We start from the raw sequence: 25,855 nt of genomic DNA on the forward strand, positions 1-25,855 counted from the left end.
ATACAGCTTTTGACTTACATTTTGAAGTTAAGACATTTATTTTAAAAATATATAAGTTGGTTTATTTTAGCAGTTTCCACAATCCAATGACTCTCAGAAGCTATCATTTGTTTGTTCATCAGCAATCAAAAATTTCAAAGACAACACAGTAACATGCAGGATCCAGACTCTTTGTGTATTTCCCATCTCTATGTGGCTTATTCCTTTTTTTTTATTATTTTACTTCTCTCTTTAAAGACTTGACTTTATTATCCTTAAGCTGTTTTATGACTACCTATATCCTCTCTCTTTTCTCTCCCTATGCACATTTTTAAACACACTGTATCCCATTTAGAGTTGTGTTTTTTTTGTTTTTTGTTGTTTTTTTGTTTTTTTTCTCTTCTGGGTCTGTCTTTACTGAGTATCTGAAGTATTCTCTGACTGTATGAGATGAATTTTAAGCTGGTATGTCAGCTACCAGCATGGCTCAGCTCAGTGGATGGCTCTAGCACATGGAGGCTGGCAGCCGGCTCCACCCTGCAGGCAGCTGTCGGGAGATGCCTCTCTGTATTGCAGCTGGCATGAGAAGCCATCTTTGGCTCCATTTTTGTGTATTTGGAAACTTTTTTTTTTTTTAAGATTTCTTAGGTTTTATGTGAATATATGTTGCCCCACATTGGGCACCGTGTGTAGGTAGAGTTTTTCATCAGGACTGCTGACTCCCCAGTAACCACACAGAGACTTATTATTAATTATAAATGCTTGGCCAAACTGGGCGGTGGTGGCGCACGCCTTTAATCCCAGCACTCGGGAGGCAGAGGCAGGCGGATCTCTGTGAGTTCGAGGCCAGCCTGGGCTACAGAGTGAGTTCCAGGAAAAGGCGTAAAGCTACACAGAGAAACCCTGTCTCGAAAAACCAAAAAAATAAAAAAATAAATAAAAATGCTTGGCCAATAATTTAACCTTGTTTCTAATTAGCTCTTACAACTTAAAGTAACCCATATTTCTTATCTATACCGCTCTACCATGTTTCTAATTAGCTCTTACAACTTAAAGTAACCCATATTTCTTATCTATACCGCTCTACCACGTGACGGTACCTTTTTCAGCGTGGCATGTTCATCTTCTCTCTGCATCTCACCGACAACTCCTTCTGCCCCACATTCTCTTTTTGTCCCCAAGTCCTGCCTAACCTTTTCCTGCCTAGCTAGCTCTTGGCCAGTCAGCGCTTCATTAAACCAATCAGAGCAACAAATATTCACAGTGTGCAAAAAGATCGTTCCACATCACTAGTGTTTTGTGTTTGATCGAGGAATGAGGGCAGGAAGTATCTGTTACTGTCTTTTAGGGCCAATCAGGGAAGGGACCATGTGGGAGTGGGGAGCAGAGGATTCAAGTCCTAGGATGGTAGAAAAGTTGACAAGAAGAGGCTTTTCTGTGTTCCTTTATTCCTTCTCTGTTCAATTCCCTTCCCCTCCCTCCTGGGTTCTCTGTGACAGGGTCTTTTTATGTTTCTATGTTGCATGCTGGCCTGGAACATGCAATCCTTCTGTTCCCATCTCCCAAGTTCTGGGGTCACAGGTATGTACCCCATTCTTGCCTCTGCCCTTCTCTGCTCAGGGCTAATCCTTTGCCTGCTTTCCAGCCCCGGTGGATGAAGTTACGATTTCTATCCTGTCGAGTAATGAGGTGCAGTCTGGGGATGACATGGTACTTCGATGCTCCGTGAAAGAGGGCACTGGCCCAATCACGTTCAAGTTTTTCAAAGAAAAGGAGGACAGACCTTTCCACGAAATCATCCTGAATACCACTCAAGCATTTTGGATCGGGAAACAAGCTAGCAAGGAGCAAGAGGGACAGTATTACTGCACAGCCTCCAACAGAGCCAGCCTGACATTGGCCAGCCCCCGAAGCAGTACTCTAACGGTCAGAGGTGAGTCCAGGCCTCACCAGCAAGGTGCAGTGTGGGGGCCTCTGGGAGGATGAAAGCACACACGCTCCTTGTAAAAGGGAGAGGAGTGGAGACTAGCTCATTTGAGTGAAGGCTAAGAGACCAACGTCTAGCCAGGCATGATAGCACACACCTTTAATCCCAGCATTCCGGAGGCAGAAGCAGGTGGATCTCGGTGAGTTCGAGGCCAGGTGAGTTTGAGGCCAGCCTAGTCTACAAATTAAGTTCCAGGACAGCCAGAATTGTTACACAGAGATACCCTGTCTCAAGGAAGAAAGAGAAGGAGGGAGGGAGAGAGAGTGAGAACAATATCTGATTAGTTACAGTTGGCAGAAGCCTACTCATATGAACTGGAGTGGAAAAAGAGATGATTAGCTATAAGGAACTGAAAATATTTTATCCAGTTCCAATTCCAAGTATCTAACAGAGAGACACCAGATGTCCATTTGTGAACAAGCTGTGTCCAAACGCAGACATGTTTATAGGAGCCTAACTGTGTGCTTGACTGGGAGAGTTCTATAGAGACGGAGGAGGATGGAAATGACACCCCAAATGGAGCCACATCTCAGCAAAATGGGTTTGGTACCTTCTTGAAGACTATAGCTGACCTTGGCTTCTAGCAGAAACCACCATCTCTGCACCGGCTGAGGGCAGAATCCCTCGCAGGCCGCCGCCAAAGCAAGATGCTATTTACAGGGATCGCAAAAAAACGGGTCTGTGCTGCTGCTTAAGTCTGCTGGTATTTTTTGCTGTCAGGAGAAAAATATGTCTTTCCTTTTTCCTCCCCCACTTCCAGTCTTCCTTGCTCCGTGGATAAAAGGGCTCATTGCCGTGATTGTCATTGGAGTGGTCATCGTTGCCTTGATAGTTGCAGCCAAATGCTACTTCCTGAGGAAAGCCAGAGGTGAGCACCTATCTGGATGTCATTCTTGCTAGGAAACTAGCCATGGCTACGAAGCATCCCGGAGGAGGCTAAGGAGGCACCCATGTATTCTCCTTCTTGGGATGTCACTTTGATAACTCAAGGGTCTGGCTTTGGTGGGTGTGAAGCTTTTGTGGCCATGAAAGTGGGTACTTGTCTAGTTGGGGGGAGCTGGATGACATTATGTCTAGTGTAGTCAAAAGAAACTATTTCTTGGAGTGTGCTGTGCGTGGGAGTTACACATGTACGTGCACACACGCACACTTACACTGTGTACTTCCCAGATAATATTCCAGTTTGTGCCATGATCTTGTACCACGTACATCTGTGGAAGCTAGGAGCACTAGCTAGCACTTGGGAATCGGGTCTAGACCAGGCTCAAGGAAAATGACACACAATACCAAAGCATTCTGGGGCATGTGGGGAGTGGGGCGGAATGATGGAGAGTTGGGTTCTTAGGAGCCTCTGGTGCTACTGTCTGGCCTGGGAGAGCAGATGGGAAGGGGAGGAGTGTAGCTAGAGTTTTCCTGCCTGGCCCACAGTCAGGACAAATCTCTGTCACCCGCCAGTCCTACAGCCGCTCAGATCCAACCAAGTAAACACAGAGAGTTATATTGCTTACAAACTGTATGGCCGTACCAGGCTTCTTGCTAACTGTTCTTATATCTTAAATTAATCCATTTCTATAAATCTATACCTTGCCGCATGGCTCATGGCTTACCTGCATCTTCACATGCTGTTTGTCATGGCGGTGGCTGGCAGTGTCTCTGACTCAGCCTTCCACTTCCCAGCTTTATTCTCCTCCTTGTCCTGCCTATACTTTCTCCTGCCTAGTCAATGGTCAATCAGTGTTTTATTTACCAACCAATCAGAGCAACACATTTACCATACAGACCATCCCACAGCAGAGGGGTCTTCATCTTTTCTGATGTAGGAAGATTGCAGCTCCTCTGGGAACAGACAGATCTCAAAGAAACTTCTTCCCCAGGTTGACCCTGACTTTGGTCTCAGACCCGAAAGCACAGGAATTGGCTTAGGCTTTGCCTTTTGCAATCATCTTGAATCCAAGAGATAGCTGCCTGCCTCTCGGGGAATCTGAGTCCTGTCCCTGGTCTCGGTCACATGCTATGAACTAAAATTGCTTCTGGCTAAAATGTTGCATGTATCTGAGAAAGTTACATAAAGTCTCTTGCTGTACAGCCAGGAGAAGGGGAGGGGATGCAGCTCAGTGATGGTAGCGTTTGCTCGGCGGGCTTGAGACCCTGGCACGGCTCCTTGGCAGCTTGGAAGCAAGCAAGCAAGCAAAAGTGTTGAGGGGACCCTGCCTTCCCCTCCTTTCCACCCATTGTGAATGAGTATGACTTCATCTGGCACATTCTCTCTCTTTCTCACCCTCAACCCATCCACTCTCTTACCTGAGACTAGCCCCAACTGAGCTAAGGATGCCCTTGAACTTCAGATCCTCTGCCTCCACTTCTGGAATGCTGGGATCACGGGCAAGCATGCGGTTTCTGTGGTGCTGGGGACTGAGTCCACGGCTTTGTACATGCTTGGCAAACACTCAACCAACTGAGCTACACCCCCAGTTCCTCTTTCCCCTTCATTTTTATGGATATTCAGTCTTTAAGAGAGTCAAGAGGAAGACTGTTGCTGTCCAGCATGCTTATACTGACCTATATTTTTCTTTCTTTTTTAAAGCCAAACAGAAACCTGTGGAGATGTCCAGGTCAGTGTCTTTGTATGGCTGGCGGGGGTGAGAGCGGGGCTGCTTTGTGGGCAGGGCTGGATTTGTCTGCAAGCACAGTCTGGTCATTAGGAAATTGTTGGAAATTCTTGGCAAACTCATAAGAGCCTTGGGTATAGTGTGTGTGTGTGTGTGTGTGTGTGTGTGTGTGTGTGTGTGTGTGTGTATGTGTGTGTGTGTGTGTGTGTGTGTGTGTGCGCGTGTTTCTGTTTGTATGTCTCAGTGGAAGATTGCCTACGTTGCATACTTAGAATAATAGAGTTAGCCTTTTTTGTTTTGTTTTTTTAGACAGAGTTTCTCTATTTTCTGTGTAGCCTTGGCTGTCCTGGAACTCAGTCTATAGACCAGACTGTCCTCGAACTCACAGAGATCCACTTGCCTCTGCCTCCTGAGTGCTGGGATTAAAGGTGTGCACTACTACCACCTGGCAAGAGTTGGTCTTTTTAGAAAAAAAAAGTGTTTTTACCATGTTGGAGAGATGGCTTAGCCTCTGCAGGTACCCATACACAATGCACATGTACATATCACACACACACACACACACACACACACACACACACACACACACACACACACCTAAAAATAAAAAAAAATTTAAAAATGTTTTTATATCCTTTATCTTCTGTTTTTATTTTGAAACATGATCTCATGTAGCCCGGGCTGGCCTTAAATTCCTGATCCTCTTGCCTCTACCTCCCAAGGGCTAAGATTACAGATGTATGCTACCATGACAAGCTGTTTGTGTCTTACTGTGTAGCCCTGGGTTGGCCTCAAACTCACAGCCATTCTCCTGCCTCAGCCTTCCCAGTGCTGAGATTACCAGCATGTAATGACATATTTCTTCTTGCTTTCTCTTGATCCTCCATTGATGGTTTTGTTGGTCTGGGGGTACAGTGAAAAATGTTAACATCTATTTTTCTCTTTCTTTTTGATTTCCATGTGAAGACCAGCAGCTCCACTTCTGAACTCCAACAGTGAGAAGGTTTCTGAGGCCAATGTGGAAGCCAACAGTCATTACGGTAAAGCCAAGGCTTCCTGTAATTATAAAGATTTTTACCAACTCAGAGTAGGTGGGGTTGAGATAGAAGGGAACCCCTGGCAGCGGTACCTAAGCTAATCCACCATTGGAAGATAAGCTAATAAAAAAACAAACTGAGCCTGGGCTACCAAGTGAGTTCCAGGAAAGGCACAAAGCTACACAGAGAAACCCTGTCTAGAAAAACCAAAAAAACAAAACAAAACAAAACAAAACTGAAAGGACTCCTTCTGTTTTTATCCTTCTATGTTTCATTTCTCTGGAATGAAAAATGGAGACTAATCTTAATGCTTGTTGCCTCCAAAGACTGAATTGCCCTGGAGAAACCCAAATTGTCCTTGTGAGGCAGAAACCAGATGTGAAATTAAATTGTCGGTAACACATCTCAGATAGAATCTCCACCACTTCACTTAACTTTGCCACAAAGGGAAACCAATGGAAATATTCTGCTCTTAGCAGAGACATTTTTGAGAAGTGCTGAGATACCACCACCACCCTACCCCTGAGACAGGGTTTCTCTGTGTAGCCCTGGATGTCCTGGAACTCACTCTGTAGACCAGGCTGGCCTGGAACTCACAGAGATCCGCCTGCCTCTGCCTCCTAAGTGCTGGGATTAAAGTTGTGCGTCACCACCGCCCGGCTAAGAAGCTTAATTTTTAATTAATTCACTTAGAGCAGACCCTTCTGACTTCCAAATAACTCTCAAACAAAAGTGCTCCATGTCAGCCATGCATTCTACCCTGCAGTGAAGGGGTCCAACCACAGTTAGGAAAAGACCACACAGCAGAGAGACCCAGCACCCAGAGGCAAGGGTGTTTGTCACCCGTACTGAGGAAATCACACTCTGCTTTCTTAGCAGTACTAGAGTTGTTAGAAGTTACGGGAGGGCTGGGGAGATGGTGCTGTTTACGGTGAGAGCATGAGGATCTGAGTTCAATTCCCCCACACCAACATAAAAGCCAGGCGTGAGAGCATGCACCTATCACCCCAGCACAGGGGGAGGTGGGGGTGCGTAGAGATGGACATATCCCCTGGGCTCGCTCATGAGCCGATCTAGTCAAAACAGCAAACTCCAGGTTCAGCTAGAGGCTCTGTCTCAAAAGAATAAAGTCGAAACCTGGCGGTGGTGGTGCACGCCTTTATTCCCAGCATTCCGGAGGTAGAGGCAGGCAGATCTCTGTGAGTTCGAGGCCAGCCTGGGCTACAGAGCGAGTTCCAGGACAGCCAGGGCTACACAGAGAAACCCTGTCTCGGAAAAAGGTGGCGAGTAATAGAGGAAGACGTGTGACATTGACCTCTGGCCTCCACACACACATGCATGGGGAAGAGCATGCGTGTGTGCGCACATATACACTCGTGGCTGCAGGAAACTGATTTCTACCGTCACTCACTGTGATTGTTATTTTCAACCAGGCTATGACGATGTTGGAAACGATGCAACGAAACCGATAAATCAAAATAAAGGTAATTATTTATATGTTTTATTAGAAACATTTACATTTAAAAAAAAAAAAAAGATTCACAAGCAGCTCTGTGTGGTGGCACGTGCCTTTAATTCCAGTACTCAGGAGACAGAAACTGGTGGGTCTCTGTGGGTTCAAAGCCAGCCTAGTCTACATAGTGAGTTCTAGGTCAGCCAGGGCTACATAGTGAGTAGTAAGGCCCTGTCTTTATAAATAAATACCCACAGGAAAAGGCAACTTAAACTCTAAGGTGGCAGGATAATTTCCCTCTCCTCTTCAAGGCCCTGTGTATGGTAAAGTATAGACCAAGTGTTTTCTCCAAGAAGGCTAGCCAGTGTTCTGAACGGTAATGCCTCCTAATCCAAATAGAAATGAGTGGTTACACCAAAACAAAAAAAAACTTCATGGCACTCGGAGTGACATTAGGAGAATGTTTCTCTTGGGTGGCTGAGGTGCAGCTCTTTAAGATTTTTTAAAGACAGCTAACAATAGACAGTTTGCTTTTCTATTGCGTGCTGCTCTCATGAGAACTGAAACCTCCTTCTGCAGAGTCTCTTTGACTACACAATCTATTTTAGCTGCTAGCAAGAACTGCTCATTCTGTGGAGCCTTAAAAACAAAAGAAAGCCAGGCACAGCTTACACCTGTCATCCCAGCACCCAGGAGGCTGAGGCAGGAAGACCAGGTATTCAAGGCTAACCTTGGCTACCTAGCAAGTTCCAGGCTGCCCTGGGATACACCTGACCCTGTCTCAAGAAACAACATCAGGGGCTGGAGAGACAACTCTGTGGTTAAGAGCATCGGCTGCTCTGTCAGAGGACCCGGCTTCAGCTCCCATACAGTAACTCCAGTCCCAGAGGACCTGACACCCTCTTCTAGGCTCCTTGGGTACCAGACACAAACAACAGCAGTAGCAATACTTGAAAACAAACTCATTTCCTGGGTGTCTCCATGGAGCCTGGAGATTTCATCACCTCAAATGTTTTAGTTCTTGGAACACTTAGATGTTGGTAGCCTGGTCCCACAGCACTCAAATCCTTTGCCATGTCCTTGAGACTAGGTAGGAGTTAACTGTGGGGGTATGCCTGGGCTGTTTTCCATGCCTATTAACCTGTTGAAAGTCTTCCCACACTATAGAAACTGGACCTTGGCAGAGGTTCCATCCACACTCAGGTAACAGGAGTCCGAGGGGCTGCCCAGACCAGCGTAGGGCTAACTGCAGTGAAGGTCTCTAGTGTGGTTTAATACCTCTAGAGGAGATGCAGTCTAAAAGGTGCTCTGATTCCTTTGAACAGACCCTCAGAACATGGATGTGGAATACACAGAAGTGGAAGTCTCCCCCGCTGAACCTCATCAAGGTAAGCATTCTCACCAAGTGAGTCAAGACCAAATTAGGCTCTGGGTTTGGATGGAGATACCTCATGGGAGTGCTTTGCAGTCAGAACTGTCAGAGGGAGGTGGTCTGCAGGCCTACTGGATGTACCTGTCTTAGTTAGAGTTTCTGTTGCTGTGAAGAGACACCATGATCAAGGCAACTCTTATGAAAGAAAACATTTAATTGGGTGGCTTATAGTTCAGAGATTTAGTCCATTATCCTCATGGCGGGAAGTATGGCAGTGTGCTGGCAGACATGGTGCTGGAGAAGGATCTGAGAGTCCTACCTCTTGATCCACAGGCAACAGGAAGTGAACTAAGACACTGGGCATAGCTTGAACATAGGAGACTTCAAAGCCCAACCCATGGTGACACACTTGCTCCAGCAAGGCCACACCTCCTAATAATGCCATTCCCTATGAGATTATGGGAGCCAATTACATTCAAACTACCCCAGCACCTAAGTCTGGTCTTGCCCTTAGTATTCACTGGGTGCCAGTACTAAGATGCAGGCACTAAGAGCCAAGCACCTTGTTTCTCTGGAAGAGTCTTTGTGGGGAGCCCCCTCCGCCCTACAGGTGTTCAGGCCTTCGTTCAGAGGCCAGCCCCTGCCTAGATGCACTGGGTTCCTAGAACAGTGGCCTGCGTGAACCAAACATGCCAATCAAATGCATGTCTAAAATGGGGAATGTAGGGCTGGAGGGATGGCTCAGTGGTTAAGAGCACACACTATTTTCCTAGAGAGCCTAAGTTTGGATCCTGGCACTCATATTCGGTGACTGACAACCACCCGTAACTCCAGCTCCAGGGGATCCAGTGCTGTCTACTCCAGCTCCAGGAGATCTGCTCCTCTAGTCTCTGTAGGCCCTGCACATACATCTGCACATGGCAGTCCCCACAACTCCACTCCCCACCCCACCCCCACACAGTAATAAGATCAAACAGGGATGGTGTATATGTTACTTACTTTGTTGCTGTGACCAAGTGTCCGACAAACTAATTTAAGGAAGAAAGGGTTTATCTTGCCTCGCCATTGGAGGGGATGCAGCTCTTCATGGCAGGGAAGGTGTGATGGGAGGGACTAAGGGAGGTTTTGACACTAAAGTCCCAGGAAAACAAAGTAATGAGTGCTGGGTTCCAGGTAGACTTGTCCTTTTGACGAAGCCTGGGACCCCAGCCTTTGACATAATACCACCTCAATTAACCTAACTTAGAAACTTCCTCTCAGACATGCCTCGAGGTAAAGCTTCCATGCTGAGTCTGAATCCACTCAAATTAACTGGAAGATTGCCCACCATAGAGGACTTTCCTTTTTAGAGGGACTTCTGGGCAGAGTACCGAGTCCTTCTTTCAGCGTGGTGTTAGATCTGTGCCTCAGCTTTTTTGTTGGGTGTGTGGTTCACACACAAGGGCAAACTGCCTGTAAGTAACCATCTCCGATTCAATGCTGGGAGACTGACGCACAGTTAGGTAGGCCACAGCAAATACAGGAACATAGATCTCAGCAGTTTGGGGCATCCGAAAGCACACCTCCCAATCCTCTTCCGCCTTAGCCCACCCTTGGACTCCTGCATGCTTCAAAGGAATTGACCATCCCAAGCCTTCCGGCCCTTGGGGGAAGCTCCCTGGACCGTTCCCATCTAGTGCTCTTGGTGTTGAGGCTAAGGCTGTGTGCCGTGTTCTCCGCCAAGCAGTCCTGGGCAGTTTTCCAGGCTGGGCCTGCCAATCACTAGCTGGAGCCACACGGTGATGGCGTCCTGAAGCTACCTACCTCTTGCTCAATGATTTAGGAGTAGTTCTGGAGTTTTTCCTCCTTCTCTTGCTGAGCATGGTTCCAAGTGCCACGTCTGTAGGGGTGTGTGTGTGTGTGTGTGTGTGTGTGTCTGTGTGTGAGAACTTTCCGCTCAGGGGACATGTCCTGTACTGTCTCTGTGTTGCACCACAGGCCCCTTTCCCACGGTCTCTGGTCAGAACTGCCCCCAAAGGTGTGTACCAGAGATCTTAATGTGCTTAGCTTTATGGGACCCCTATGACATCTGTGTCCTGACTGGATCTGAGGGGTGAGGAATGTGGAAGGCCTGCCGTTCTTGTCTTTTTTTTTATTTTATAGTAAAGTGTTTCACCCGTTTTGGTAGCCAATAGTGATGAAGACATAAAAGGCACCAGCTACTGCACAAGACACAAAGGCGCGGGTGGTCCCTCCCTGGAGGGAGTATAGAAGAAGTGGGAGCTGGGGAAACTGAGGACTAGTTGATATCAGGTGATCAGGAGTTCTGGGAATGGGTAGAGTGGAGTCTGAGAAGGTGTGAAAGGGGACAGGCGTCTGTCTGGCCTTTTCTGGGCCGTGCAAGAGGGCCTCATTGAGAGCCATAGATGAAGCAGGACTGGAAGTTTGCAAGGCAGGCCCCTGCCTAAGGGTGGGAGTGGTTAGGAAGACCCAGGGAACAGGAAAGGTCGTTTTGGCAGGTCAGAGCTAGCTCGTTTATTTTGGTAGGAAAGGGGAGCTGGCTGTGATGGTACATGCCCACACTCACTCAAAGCCCAGGTGATGGTGGTGCATGCCTTGGATCTCAGCACACTTGGGAGACAGAGGCAGGTGGGTCTCCGTGAGTTCAAGGCCAGCCTGGTCACAAAGTGAGTTCCAAGACAACCAGGGCTGTTACACAGAGAAACCCTGTCTGGGAAAAAAAAGTATCTAGGAGGTTCACGTGTCTGCAGAGACAGAAAGGGAGTGGATGGAGCTAGAGGGACAGGGTGGAGGGACGGGGTGGTGGCGGGAGCACATGGGGCCAAGTCCTATTCTAAATGGATGAGCGAACATTTTGGAAGGCTTTAAGCTGGGAAATGACAGGTTCTAGCCGGGCGGTGGTGGCGCACGCCTTTAATCCCAGCACTCGGGAGGCAGAGGCAGACGAATCTCTGTGAGTTCGAGGCCAGCCTGGTCTACAAAGCGAGTTCCAGGAAAGGCGCAAAGCTACACAGAGAAACCCTGTCTCAAAAAAAAAAAAAAAGACAGATTCTAAGTTCCTTCTCTAAAAAATAAATAGCTTTAGGGGCTGGGGAAATAGCCCAGTAGATAAAGCCCTCACCTCACCAGTGTAAGGACCAGAGTTTAGGTCTCGAGAGCCCACATAAATACTGAGTGTGCATGGTAGCCCTCCTAGAATTCCAGTATTCCTCACAAAGTACACAGGGGCTTCCCAGAGCAAGCTGGCCAGCGAGAACAGCTGTGTCAGCATCTGGTCTCAATGAATACGGTAAAGAACTATTTTTTTTTAATCAAAAATAGATTTTCACCATACACTATATTCTGATCCAGGTTTTTCCTCCTCCCTCAACTCCTCCCAGATGCTCTGCAACCTCCCCCACCCACCCAAATCCACACCCTATCTTTCTCTCATTAGAAAACAAACAGGCATTTTGTTTTGTTTTGTTTTTTTTTGAGACAGGGTTTCAGGGTTGGGGATTTAGCTCAGTGGTAGAGCACTTGCCTGGCAAGCACAAGGCCCTGGGTTCGATCCTCAGCTCCAAAAAAGAGAGAGAGAGAGAGAGAGAGAGAGAGAGAGAGAGAGAGAGAGAGAGAGACAGGGTTTCGATGTGCAGCTTTGGAGCCTGTCCTGGAACTTGTTCTGTAGACCAGGCTGACCTCGAACTCACAGAGATCCACCTGCTTCTGACTCCCGAGTGCTGGGATTAAAGGTGTGTGCCACCACCACCACCACCACCACCACCACCACCACCCAGCACAAACAGACATCTTTTTAAAAAAGTAAAATGCAATATAATACAATAAAATGAACAAACCAGAAAAGTACAAGAAACACATACAGACTCAGAGACACATCCAGAAGTCCATAAAGACACAAAGGTAGAGAGAGAACTATTGAGAAAGACTCCCAGTGTCAACCTTAGACCTCCACAGGGGCATTCACAAATGCCCCAACACATGCTTACACACACACACACACACACACCATACATACATATGTATATAAAAACAAACTCAGGACACAAGGAAAATGGCTTACAGAACAAGAATGAGGGAGAGATGAGTGTGCTGTCTGTAAGGATTCAGTCCTTAATTACGCCATCAGCCTTCGACGGCGTCCCAGCCTAAAAAGCAGGTGGGCCCTCTGTGCGTCCCTCTCTTTCCCTTCTGCTCCTTCCTTCCGTCTGGACCTCCTTCTCTTCTCTTCTCTTCTCTTCTCTCTCCGTCTCCCCCTCTCTTCCTCTCTCCCTCTCCCCCACCAATAAAGCTCTAAAAAGGTAACCATGGCTGTGGTTCTTCCAATCAGCACTCTCCTCCGCAGTGTAACCAACACTGTCTCCATGCCAGAGATGAGACGGGGCTGGGGAAGGGTGGGCAAAGTGCCTGCAATGGATGGAGTCTAGGTGTGTTTTTGACACTGATCACAGCCCCTGGCCAGGACAGGGGAACCAGCATCCCCACGTTTCTTGCTGGAGTAACTGCGTGGATCCGGTGGCTGTGGTGTTTGAAGATGAGATCTAGTTTGGCTAGATTAAGTCTGAGATGCCTGTGAGACACCAAAGAGGAGGAAGCTTTGGGGTCTGGGCCTCAGAGGAGTCTGTGTAAGCTGTGATAGCTGAAACTGTGAAGTACTCAGTACCGGCTGTCACTGGTCCAGCCTGGGTTTGGAATATCCTCCACCCACTGGGCATCGTGGGCTTGGCAACACAAGTAACAGCTTTCTCCTTCCTAAGGGGAAGAAAACAGGATTGGAGTTAAGGGGAAGGTTAACAATAAGGGGGTGGGGGGTGACAAGAAGCAAGGTGGCCCACGGAGCTGGGATGGAAAATCCCACCTGCCACTCTGTTCTTGACCTCCACACTCCGAGGAACACTCCAGCGGATGGTGAGGAGTGATGCCAGAGGGGGATCCTGGAGTCCCTGCCACCCTGGGCTCTGGCACCAGACTGCTTCAGTCCTCCCACAGTGATCCAGTTCCTGAGTCTGGGCAGGGAGAACCGAGGGCTCTACCTGGTACCCGGGGCACCAATGCCCTTGAGAAAGGCTCGATTTCCCCGTCGTTGGGAATGTGTCCTTGTATCTGACGTTCTTTTGCTTTCTTGAGGGTGTGGGGGATTAAATGGAGGAAGTTCAGCAGTTCCTAGAATAGGGTGGGACCGTGACAATTGCCTCCGGCTTCCCTCGCCAGGCTCCGCAGCTGTCCCCTGCAGCCAAGCTGTCAGCCACATTTCTCAGCTTGCACAAGTTGCTGTGTGCTCAACCAGGGCTCTGGGGAGATTCTAGAATAAAGGTCATTCGGGTGGCAAGGGGGTACTTTGGGGGATACAAGCTGTATGTTTTTGTCCCGGCCTCCTCCTTGTTGGCACAAGGGTGGTGAGGAACTCAAGTCTGAACCCCTGGTGCTGGCCCCTTGTCCCCTCCCAGGCAGGGACTAGGGCATTACTAGATGGAGAAAGAGCTTTGTGGATTCAAGGCCAATGATGACTAACCGTGAACTAGTGTCTGCCAACCTGGAGCCCGGTTCTCAAGATCTCCCGTCCTTCACAGTTGGAGGAGGCTGGAGGACCCTGTCCAGCTCTAACCCTGGCTGGCAGCTAACCAAGAGGGATGGGGATGGAGGAGGGCGGGAAGGAACTCATTAAATCCTAGTTTGCTCTCTGTTTGCCTCGAGGCTAATTGCTGGGAAAACCCCATGACGTTGGTTTCAACCATCTCCTCTCTCTCTCTGTTAACACAGAGAAAAACAGAAACCAGAATAGAGTCCCATCAGGAAACGCCTCTGACAGCGGAGACAAATGGCCTGTTGGCCTGGGTTAGTCATTAGCAGGCAGCTGCTGCCACAGGGATGTAGGAGGAGGAAGGGTAGCGAGCAGCTGCACCCTCCCCCCACCCCCCACCCCACCCCCCACTGAGCTGAGCAAAACCAGGGGTAACGATAAACCACGGATGCAGCTCAGTCTAGAAGTAGAAGCCGTCCCTGACTGGCCTGAGTTAGGCACAGACTGAGAGTATTAGAGTATCGCCAAGGGGACCAGAGAGGTCTCCTGGCCACCCCTGCATGCTTTGGGGGACAGTGGTGTTCACAAGACGCCCAAGTTTGGCTGCCCAGCCCTGCCCCAATTCATCTTTGTCTTGTCTTAGCTCTGTGTTAGGATAGGGCAGAAGACCTGGCCATCCCTCTCATGGACAATATCTTATAGCAGTTATCATAGTATAGTTTTAAGTGTGTGTGTGTGTGTGTGTGTGTACACACATGTCCCTGAGCACATGCGGAGGCCAAAGAGGGATGTCAGATGCCCTGCTCTATCATTTGCCACCTTATTCTTCTGAGATAGAGTCTCCTGCTGATCCTGGATCTAGGCTGGCAGCCAGCAAGTCCCAGCAATCCTCTTGCCTCTGCCCCTGACATGCTGGGATTACAGGTACCTATAGCCATGCCCCAAATTTTTTATGGAGTGCTAGGGATTCAAGCCAGGTTCTTACGTTTGTACAGCAAGTGTTCTTAATAATATTTGAGACTTATCCACTGAGCCATCTCCCCAGCCCTGTGGTATTTGCTGTTTCTTTGTTTGTGCCGGGGCTTAAACCTCGAGTCCTGTACATGCTGAACCAGTGCTGTACCACTGAGTGACGCCTTCAGCTCATTAATGCTCTTTGCGCATCTGTCTTCCCTGAAGCCGAGAGCATCTGAAAGCTAGGGCCAGGTCCACATTTTCCTCTTCAGTGGTTCAGGCCACATAGGAGGTGTGTACAGTCATATGGAATGGGTCTCTTGGGTATGTGAACAGCCCCACCGCGGGTTTGGAGATCCCAGGAGTTCCCATCTCTGCTTTCAGAACTGGAATGTAGCGGCTTGGGTGGGCGTCTGTGCCCTTTCTGATCAGTTCTCCTAGGCAGACGTCATCCTTGCCCTGGGAGACTGGTTCCTCAGCCGCTCTACTGAGCTCCGACTCCTGCCTGGAGAGTCACTTTATTTCCTTCTGCAATGCCTTCATCACTATGGGTACCCCAAGTTCTCCTGCGGGGATGTGGACTACTCCTGGGCTTTCTCTGATGTACGGGACTCATACAGTCACCAACATCCCATGTCTGATGAAGAACCTGGACTTTAGTCTCTCAACGGCCTCCCATTTGTCTAGCGGTATGCTCAGGAAACCTGGGGAAGGAGCTGACTGTGCCTAGACCTTCTGAAGTTCAAGGGTCTGAGACAGAGATGCCTTCAGGGCACAGACTAGTGTTTTTACCATCACTGCCAACAGTGAAAGGTACCCCCTGGGAAACTCTGCACAGCCTGAGAGTGAGATGGGGCATAAACTTGGGCTTTGATCTAGAAGAGCTTGGAATCCCCCAGGGCAAACAGCTGTGGGAGCAAAGGAAGTTAATGTGCTCTGGGTAAGCATCTCTAAAGTGCTGTGGGGGCACAGGAGCCCTTGTAACTGCTCAGGCACAGAGGAGAGGGAGAATGCAAGTGTCAGGGGGTATGAGTGTGGCTGTGGGGGTGATGCATGGTCAGAATCTTGGAGCAGTGGGGTAAGAGAAAGGACAGTGTCTGCAATGGAAGTGTTCAGGGTCCAGAGAAAGGAAGAATCTCTGGAGGAATGGCCTCAGAGCATAGCGAAGAGAAGGTATCTTTGGTGTCGTTAGAATCCACGCGGTGCCCCAGGCGTCTGCAATGAGGACAGTGTGCCCACACGACACTGTGGCGGCAGGGCATCTCAGCCTGTCTGGGGGAGACAGGCAGAGGAGGGTGCTGGCCCATACCCAGCCAGCTGTGCAGGGAGACTTCCTGATCTCTCCTGCAGGTGACAGAAATCTAGGATGTGTTCAGGTTTTGTCCTGCTTCCTCAGGGTCTCTGGGTATATGCATGCATGCCTGTGTTTGTGAGTACGAATACTGTGCACAAGTGGGTATACATAGATACATGTCTGTATGTATAGTGTGTTCATGCTCTGTGAGTGTATATGACGCCTGTGTATACACATCCTGTGAGTGTATTTCAATATGGAATTAATGGGTAGCCTTGTCTTCTGTTCTGAAAGGGTCTAACCCAGAGAATTATAACCCTGGCTACAGCTTTGAGGCCCTGCAGAGCTCTAGACCAGTGCACCTAGGTATGATGGTACAGGTCTGTAATCCCAGTACTTGGGAGGTGAAGGCAGGAGGGTCAGGAGTTCAAGACTATCCTGGATTACACAGCAAATTCTGGGATAGCCTGGGCTACATAAAACAGAGCAAGAAGACAGTGCAAAACATCAAACTAATGCCAGGACAGGCCCCCCAGAGTGCTTCACTTAGAATCTGTACTGAGCCCAGATGTTGTCACCGAAGGTAGCTAGCCCAGCCAGCTCTATCTGCAAAGTGGCCATTGTCCCAGCTGATCTATACGGCCACTGCTGATGCTAGGCTCTAACCCAGACCTCAGGATCCAGTTCTAGTTCCTAGGATCCAGCCTCTGTGGAGCCTTAGTCCTGATAGGAAAGTCCTGGCAGAACAGCTAGTACAGGGCCTCTGTGGCAGGGAAAGAAGGATGGGGACACTAGGCTAGGGACTTGGGGTCTGTGCAGAGTCCCCCTCTTGGCTCCTCAGCCAAGATTTCTCTCTGCAGCTTTCCTAACAGGGTGGCCTGTTAACCTACTTTCAATCTCACTGAGCCTCTAGTTAGGTCGGGATATTCTGAAGTTGGAGAATGGCATGTCTTTTTGTTTTTGTTTTGTTGTTGTTTTGGGGGGTTTGGGTTGTTTTGTTTTGTTTTTTTGGTTTTTTTGTTTATTGAGACAGGATTACTCTGTGAAACAGTCCTGGTTTGTCCTGGAACTCACTCTGTAGACCAGGCTGACCTCGAACTCACAGAAATCCGCCTGCCTCTGCCTCCCGAGTGCTGGGATTGAAGGCGTGCGCCACCACCGCTGGGCTGAGAATGGCATGTTTTGTGACGCTCTGGACAGGGCACTGTTGGGTGGTGGGTAGGTACAGCAGTGAGCTGGCCTGGGTCCCGGAGGCAGCTACTGACCTGTGCCTGGTCCCTTTTCCAGCTCTGGGAACGAGAGCCACAGAGACGGTGTACAGTGAGATCCGGAAGGTCGACCCTAGTGAGTGAGGGGCCCCTGATTCTCGGAGTGGGAGGGTCCATGCTAGAATCATTGATGGGTCTTGAGGGAAAAAGCCCAGGAGAGCATCAGCTCTTAGGATCTGACTCTCCCTCCTACCACCCTTAAGAATACGGAGGCACAGACAGTGTAAGACACTTGCCCAAGATCACGAAAACATACCTCTAAGTACCAAAAGCTAGACCCCCCATTCCTGATCACTGAGCTTCATTGTCTTTGGCTGGGGGTGGGGTGGGGTGGGGGGGGAGCGGGGGGAAGCTGGTAGATTAGTTTTTTTCCCTTTATACTTCTGGGTTTCTGGTTTCTGCCTGAGGCCTTGCACATGAGACAAGTCTGACCGACAAGGGATGAACAAACTGGGTTAACTAACATGCAGGAGAAATCTCAGTGAGGGATGAGGCAGGAAGGAGGTTAGAGGGCGGGGATTTGTGTAACTGCTTAACAAAGGACCATTGACATGTTAAGGAATGACAAGATGCTGAGCACCGAAGTACACGCCTGTAATCCCAGCACAGGAGAGGTAGAGGCTGGAAAATCAAAAATGTAGGTCACCACTGCCTATATATCAAGTTCAAGAATAGGCTGGGCTACATGATACCTGTCTTTAAAAGATGGAAGGAGGGAGGGGGAGAGAGAGAGAGAGAGAGAGAGAGAGAGAGAGAGAGAGAGAGAGAGAGAGAGAGAGAGAGAGAGAAGAATGAGGAGCCGGAGAGATTGCTCAGCGGTTAAGTGGTTAAGAACACTGGTTGCTCTTGCAGAGGATGGGCTTTGGTTCCCAGCATGGACATGGTGACTCACAGCCATCTGTAACTCCAGTTCTGAAGGATCTGACACTCTCTTCTGACCTTCAGAGGCACCAGAAATACACTTGGTACAAGGACATACATGCAAGCAAAACACCCATACACATAATGTTTAAAAAATAATAATAATTTAAAAAGAAAAGGAAAGAAAAAGAGATAGACAAGAAAAATGAAACAGAGCTTTAACCTTCCAAGGAAAGCAGACAACAGGAAGTTATCTGGGGCAAACTGTCCTTATGCTTCTCACTTTCTCCATTGACTGTCTGTCTTGGCTTGGGTTCCAGTCATCACCAGATCCATTGGAGAATCCAACTCTACCTACTGTAGAAGTTAAAATCAGCATCCTTGTGTGGCCGGGGTGGCCCTGGGTGGTCCTGGTCGAGTCATGGAACATTCCAAGACTTCCATAACTGTCTTAGTTAGGGTTTCTATTGCTGGGATAAAACATTATGACTAAAAGGAACTTGGGGAGGGGAGGGTTTATTTGGCATACATTTCTACATCATGCTCTATCACTGAGGGAAGTCAGGACAGGAACTCAAACAAAGCAGGAACCTGGAGGCAGGAGCTGATGCAGAGTCCATGGAGGAGTGCTGCTTACTGGCTTGCTCCTTATGGCTTGCTCTGTCTGCTTTCTTATAGAATCCAGGACCACCTGCCTAGGGTTGACACCACCCACAGTGGGCTGGGCACCCCACATCAATCATTAATCAAGAAAGTGCTTGCCTATGGGCAATCTGATGGAAGCGTTTTCTCAGTTGAGAGTCCCTCTTCCTAAATAACTCTAGCTTGTGCCAAGTTGATATAAAACTAAAGAACATAGTTACCTTGCCTGTGAAATGAGGGGATGGACTGGATTCTAGGTTCTCAAGATTTGTTAAAACTCAGATTTCCCAGTCCACTCCCAGCCTGAATATTTAAGTCCTTTAGGTTGAAGAATTTGCATTTCCAACCACCCATATGCTGTTTGCCTGGGCTAGCCTGGGGACTTAGTGTCAATCTGTGGGTGCTGTTAGTGTGCCACACAGGTCCTGCTCCTAGGGGTTCTCTTGCTCCCCAAGCATCCTGGAGTGATCAGCCAGGGATGCTGAGAGAGAAAACAGAAACACTGTGTGTGCAGAAGGGTGACATGGAAGGAAAGTGGGATCTGGACAGCCAGGAGCTGGCTGGGTGTAGGGCCGGGTCTTAGCAGACGCTCTGGCTGGGTGTAGGGCCGGGTCTTAGCAGATGCTCTGGCTGGGTGTAGGGCCAGGTCTTAGCAGACGCTCTGGCTGGGTGTAGGGCCGGGTCTTAGCCGACGCTCTGGCTGGGTGTAGGGCCGGGTCTTAGCCGACATTCCCCTCTCACATTTTTTGCCCTCTTCCAACCAGTGGCTGTTTTGGGAAATGGCTCATAGGGCGTAGTTTTGGCTCTTAAACCCTTTTCCCCTGAGAAACTCAAAGGAAAGCCACTCCCCTAGATAAGCAGAAGGGCATGGGCAGGACCGCCTCCAAGGAGCGGCCCTTGGAGAGATTGGGGGTGGGGTCACAAAGAGGCAGGAGGGAGCTTGCAGGCCATGGGAGGTGCCATGGGAGGTGCGTGCTGTTTGCAACTGTGGCCTTGGATTCTAAGCTTTCCTTGTATTGTAGAAATGTTTAAAACTTAACATTTCAACCATTCTCAAATATTGAGATGGCTGATTTGGTATCCTTAAGTTCTTTCACACTGTTAGGCAGTCATGGTTCCCAACGTCCATCCTCAGAATCTTTTCATCTTTCCCATTCCTTAACCAGTAACTTTATCCCCACCGGCTGCCTGCACCAGCCATTGGTCAGTTTGGCCAAGCTCAGCTTTTTCATCTGTCAAATGAAGGGACTGAACCAACACTTTTAGGCTCTCTTATAATCATAACATTCCAAGAGTCCCAGGGTCGCACTGGCAGTGTGGCTCAGTGGGTCCAAAGGCACTTGTCACCAAGCCTGACATCCTGAGTTCGAATCCTGTGATTCACATGGTGGAAGGAGAAACTGAGCCCTGAAAGTTGCCCTCTGACCTCCAAATGAACATTGTGGCATGTGCACCGCACCCCTGCCCCCCCCCCCCCATTAAGTAAATGTAGTCAGAATAATTAACTAAGCTGGACATGGTTGTGCACAACTTTAATCCCAGCACTCAGGAGGCAGAAGCAGGCAGATCTCTGTGAGTTCAAGTCCAGCTGGTCTATAAAAAAGTTCCAGACTAGTCAGGACCGCTAAACCAAACCAAGACATAAATAAATAAAATAGTTTCAAGTTCCTGGCATTTGAAAATAGAGATCATTTCCTCAGCATTGGCTCCTCTAGATCTGTCTACTAGGAAATTCAGAGGTGTAGTCACTTTAAGGATTAATCCAGCCTTTAGTCCTAGCACTCAGGAGACAGAGGCAGAGGCAGAGGCAGACAGATCTCTGAGTTCGAGGCCAGCCTGATCTACAGATCACAGATGGAGTTCCAGGACAGCCAACGCCCAGATAACCACTGAGCCTGGATATGGAGTTTAGCATTTCATGTTTTGTGTCTAATTTTAGAAAACATGGGTTGGGCGGGAGGTGCCAGAGCATGGGGCTCATTCTCCTACAGTGTAGACCTGGGATGGGAGGTGCTGTCATGGCCTCCCTCATGGGTGGAGGTTGACAAAATTATTGACTTGTGCCTAGGCTGACTTACACATTTACGGGAGGCCAACTACCTTTGGCCCAGCTAGGACAGAAGAGGGGTCCCTTAGGGATGGCTGTTCCTGTCCCCTCTATTGGGGAATAATGAAATATTCTAAGACAGGGTTTAAGGGCAGGTAGAATTGAGAAAAGCAGGTTTTTATTTGTTTGTTGTTTTGAGTCTGGAACTCTTGGTAATTCTCCTGCTTCAAATCTTGAGTGCTGGATTTACAGCAGTGAGCCTCCATATATGGCTCAAAGTTTTTTTGTTTTTAGGATTTTCTTGTTTTGCCTTCTTTCTTTCTCCTCCTCGTCCTCCTCGTCCTCCTTGTCCTCCTCCTCCTCCTCTTCTTCTTCTTCTTCTTCATCTCTCTCTCTCTCTCTCTCTCTCTCTCTCTCTCTCTCTCTCTGACAGGGTCTCCTATATACCTGGTTAGCCTTGAACTCACTGCGTAGCTGAGGATGACCTTGAACTTCTGATCTTCCTGCCTCCACCTCCCTAGTGCCAGGCATTACAGGCCTGTGCTGCCACACCAGTTTATATGACACTGGGGGGCAAACCCAGAGCTCCATGCATTCTAGATAAGCACTTCACTAGCTGGGCTAGGCCCTCCTCCCTGGCCTTCTCACTGTGACCTCTCCCACCCGTGAGGGGAGCCACCCACCTCTACCCTCAGCACCACACAGGAACCTTTCCTCAGAGAGCAGATGAGGTCCCTCCTTGCTACTGTTTCCACAAGTCCATGTCCTCAGTGGGCTGTCTGGAGAATCAGCTCCAACATCGAGTCTCTGGGACGGGTGGGGGTCTGGTCTTGTGCAAAGAGGCAAATCATCCTCCCCATCCACTCACGCTGCCTCCGTCTTGTGGTGAAACACACCTCTCACTGATGAAGGCGGCATCGACACTCTCCTTCCGTGCGGGTCTTCCTGTTCTCCTTGGCATTCTCTCTCCACTTCCAAACTTTTGGCCAAGGCCATCTACACAATGGCGGCCTGACCGGGCAGCCAGGTACAGTGTGCGTTCTGGCAAAAGGATGAGTCAAGATGAGCCTTACTTGGGACAAAGGAAATGGCGGCCCTGCCCTTCAGGCAGTTTGGGCATGATGTCAAGAGCCGGAGCCAGTCCTCCCGCTTCCTGATCCTCCAGCCTCACTCCTGGGACTGGGCAGACAAAACAGAATGAACTAGAGAGCAGCTTTGCAGCCCAAGAGGATATTGGTGGCATTCTTTAAAACAGCAAAAACCTGGGAGCGACCTTTTTGTTTGTTTATTTATGTGTGTGGGGGGGGTTCTATTTGTATGTTTGTCTGTGTGCCGTGTGTGTGTGTGTGTGTGTGTGTGTGTGTGTGTGTGTGTGTGTGTGTGTGTGTGTGTGGTGCCTGAGGAGGCCAGAGAGGCTGTTGAATGCCCTGGGACTAACGTTACAGCAGTTGTGAGCCACCATATAGCTGTTGGGAATCAAACTCCTCTGGAAGAGCAGGCAGTGTTCTTCACCACTGAGCCGCCTCTCCAGCCCCAGAACCCACCTTTTTAAAGTAGAGAACTGGTTAAGTAACCCATTGTGCAGTCACTTAACTTGATGATGGAGCTATTTAGACAATTGTGTTTGAGAAGGTGCTTGAAAGCTCTACAAATCATAAAGTTCTACATCAAAGGATAGGGTAGAAAATGTCACAGCCCCTGTCATCATAATTTCCCTGGCCCTCTCCAGTGTACTCTACTCAGGACACTGCTGGGGAAGAGGGAGAGGCCAAGAGTGTGTGCAGGATGGGAGCAGAGATCACTGTGAGATGCAACTTCCTAATTTCCTATTTTTATATACGAATTAAATGTCCCCCATTCTTTAAAAATACCTTTAAAATACTTTATTCTGGCCGGGTGGTGGCGGCACAGGCCTTTAACCACAGCATTTGGGAGGCAGAGGCAGGCAGATCTCTGTGAGTTTGAGGCCAGCCTGATCTACAGAGTGAGATCAGGACAGCCAGGACTGCTTCACTGAGAAACCCTGTCTTGAAAAACCAAGCAAGCAAGCAAACAAAAAAAAAACCAAAAATAAAATAAGGTGGTGGTAGTGGCGCACATCTTTAGTCCCAGCAGAGGCAGTTGGCTGTCTGTGAGTCTGAGGCCAGCCTGGTCTACAGAACAAGTTCTAGGACAGCCAGGGCTACACAGGGAATCGCTGTCTTGAAAAACCAAAAAACTAAAATAAAAAATAACTTTAAAATGTCAAATGAGAAGCCAGACATAGAACTATATGCCTTTAATCCCAGCATTCCAGAGAGCAGAGGCAGGTGGATTTCTGTGAGTTTAAGGATAGCCTGATTTACACAGAGAGTTCCAGGATAGCCAGAGCCATATAGTGAGTTCCTGTCTTAAAAACAACAACAAAAAGGCACTGGGCCGTGGTGGTGCATGCCTTTATTCCCAGCACTTTTTAAGATTTATTTATTTATTATTATATAGCATGTATGACTGCAAGCCAGAAGAGGGCACCAGATCTCATTACAGATGGTTGGGAGCCACCATGTGGTTGCTGGGAATTGAACTCAGGACCTCTGGAAGAGCAGCCAGTGCTCTTAACCTCTGAGCCATCTCTCCAGCCCTATTCCCAGCACTTGGGAGGCAGAAACAGGCAGATCTCTGTGAGTTCAAGGCCAGCCTGGTCTACAGAGTGACTTTTGTTGTTGTTGCTTTTGGTTGTTGTTGTTGTTGTTGTTTACAAAAGCGTTCTACAGAACAGTGAACTATTTCCCAATTTGCCCAGGGTCTGCTTTCCACTAATTCTTCCCACCACCTCACTCTAACATGGCCTGTTCGAGACCAGGAGTCCTGGGCTCCTCCAGCAATCTCAACCAGCTCCAGGATTGGTTCTCTGTTCCTGTTTACACCATCACAGCTCAGCCTACCTAGGGCGAGGGGGCCTGGATATCCTCCTGCGTGGTCGGGAATCCTACTGCTCCTTTAACAAGAAGACAGTGGCATGCCTTAGTACTAACATGTCTGAGGTGGAGGCAGAAGGCAAGCCTGGACTAGAGTAAAATCTGTCTCTTGTTAGCTAAAGGAGCATTAGGTCTTATATTTCAGTCTCTTAATTGTATCATGAGATGTCAAATGATTGATCTGGTAACATCTGCATTTGTCCACACACATTTTAAAATGTTCCCACACTGTCACAGAAGGGATAGGCCTCATGAGGGAGGGCCCTTTGTTCCCTGAGGGTTTGTACGATTGATGGTTGATGAGACAGAAAGAGAATTCTTCCGTTGTATAGACACTGGTTAGGTGCCCTTGCTCTTGTAAGTAACCCTGATGAAGCTCATTGGGTCACCCCCCCCCCCAAAAAAAAAGACATAGAAGCAGAAGAGGAGCTATGGGGAAGAGGGAACTGTTTGGGAGGGGGAAGAGGATGTGAATGTGATCCAAATACAGTGTGAAGACGTCATAAAATCCATTGTATATAATTAATATATGCTAATAAAACTTTTTAAAGACAAAACAAATAAGAAGACGGTCTCAGGCATAGCAATGCAGGCTTGAAAGGAGAGCTGGAGTTCAGGGCCAGTTTGGGCTACATATTAAGTCCGTGATGGAGAGGGAGGAGGAAGAGAGTAAGAGAAGAGAGGAGGGAGTGGGGAGATAGGTCAGTTGGTCAGTGTTTACACAAGAATAGGATTTTAATCCTAGAACCCCAAGTGAAAAATTCAGGTGTAGTGGCACACACCTGTAGCCCTAGACCAGGGGAGGCGAAGACCAGCCAGTCTAGGTTACTTGGTGAGCCTGAGGCCAGCGAGAGATCTGTGGAAAGAAAGGAAGAAAGAAAGAAAAGAAGAGAAAAAGATCAACAGTTCTTAAGGAATGGCATCTGAGATTGACCTCTGGCCTCTCCACACACATGCACACACAGAGGAACACACAAGAAAGGAAGGAGTGGGGGAGGGTGAAGGGTTAAGTTCAATCCATGCAGAACCCACTGCCTTCCGGTTCCCAGCCTCTCTGTGGGCACTCGGCAGTACAGGGGTTACCAGAGCAGCTATTATCTTCAAAATGAGGAACTTGCCTCTGAATTGGCCTTTTGGGTCTGGGCGAAACTTCCAGCAAGACTTCTGCAGCCTTCAGTGGGCCCCTGGCTTCCTTTGTGTGGCTGGGTCTGAATTCTTGTTAAACAGAGTTCATTATGCTCGTGACAGACAGGAAGGCCGGCGCTGACATTCTTTGTGTGGAGGAAAGCTATCCATTTGAGGAAAAGAGGAGAGAAATGAACGGCTGTTTCCAGCCTGCACCCACCTAGGCTTCTGAAAGCACTGTTGGATTGGAAGGGGTGAGGGGGCCTACTTTATAGATGCAGAAACGGAGGCCTGGCTTGGTAAAAACAGCTTGCCCAGAATCACATAGAGCCGAGAACAGAGCCCAAGTCCCCAAAAGCCCTGACCTATGCTCTGCCCTCAGGGTTAAGAAGTGACATGAGTGACAACTTTGCTCCGTAAGCAGTGGAGGACCCTGATAAAAATGAGTTCTCTGGCTGTCTGCATGGCTGCGTGTATCTGCGGCCACCCAAGACAGGGCTGCGGCCTGGCAGTCGGCCCTCTGCAGAACCAACTACTTACTTCGTCTTCCACCAAACGGGCCGGGCCGCTCTGGGCAACGGCTCTGAACTCCAGGCTAGCGGGGGAGTGGCTTTCCCTCAGCCCCCCAAATCTCCTCTGCTCCCAGGGTGCTCCAAATACTTGGGCTAAGTCCTACCCCTAAAATAATAGAGCCATTTGGCGGGAACTCAGGGGTTCCCAGCTGTCGAGAAATGAATTTTGAATCTTGAAGC

General features: G+C 48.7%; 1 protein-coding gene and 1 non-coding gene across 2 annotated transcripts in view; both read left to right on the forward strand.

The window, feature by feature from the left end:
• The window catches only part of Pecam1 (platelet and endothelial cell adhesion molecule 1), a 97,181-nt gene that overhangs the window by 65,718 nt on the left and 5,608 nt on the right, over positions 1-25,855 (forward strand). The window contains 7 exon segments of the mRNA XM_052757356.1: positions 1,625-1,912; positions 2,727-2,834; positions 4,551-4,578; positions 5,542-5,615; positions 7,046-7,096; positions 8,391-8,453; positions 17,491-17,547. Of these exon segments, the coding sequence (XP_052613316.1) occupies positions 1,625-1,912; positions 2,727-2,834; positions 4,551-4,578; positions 5,542-5,615; positions 7,046-7,096; positions 8,391-8,453; positions 17,491-17,547 (669 nt within the window).
• Positions 11,929-12,001, forward strand: Trnaa-ggc (transfer RNA alanine (anticodon GGC)). The gene has a single exon. It is a non-coding gene; the product is annotated as a tRNA-Ala (tRNA).

The sequence above is a fragment of the Peromyscus californicus genome, unplaced genomic scaffold, assembly GCF_007827085.1.
Source record: "Peromyscus californicus insignis strain IS unplaced genomic scaffold, ASM782708v3 Scaffold_3__1_contigs__length_106647218, whole genome shotgun sequence".
Lineage (NCBI taxonomy): Eukaryota > Metazoa > Chordata > Mammalia > Rodentia > Cricetidae > Peromyscus > Peromyscus californicus.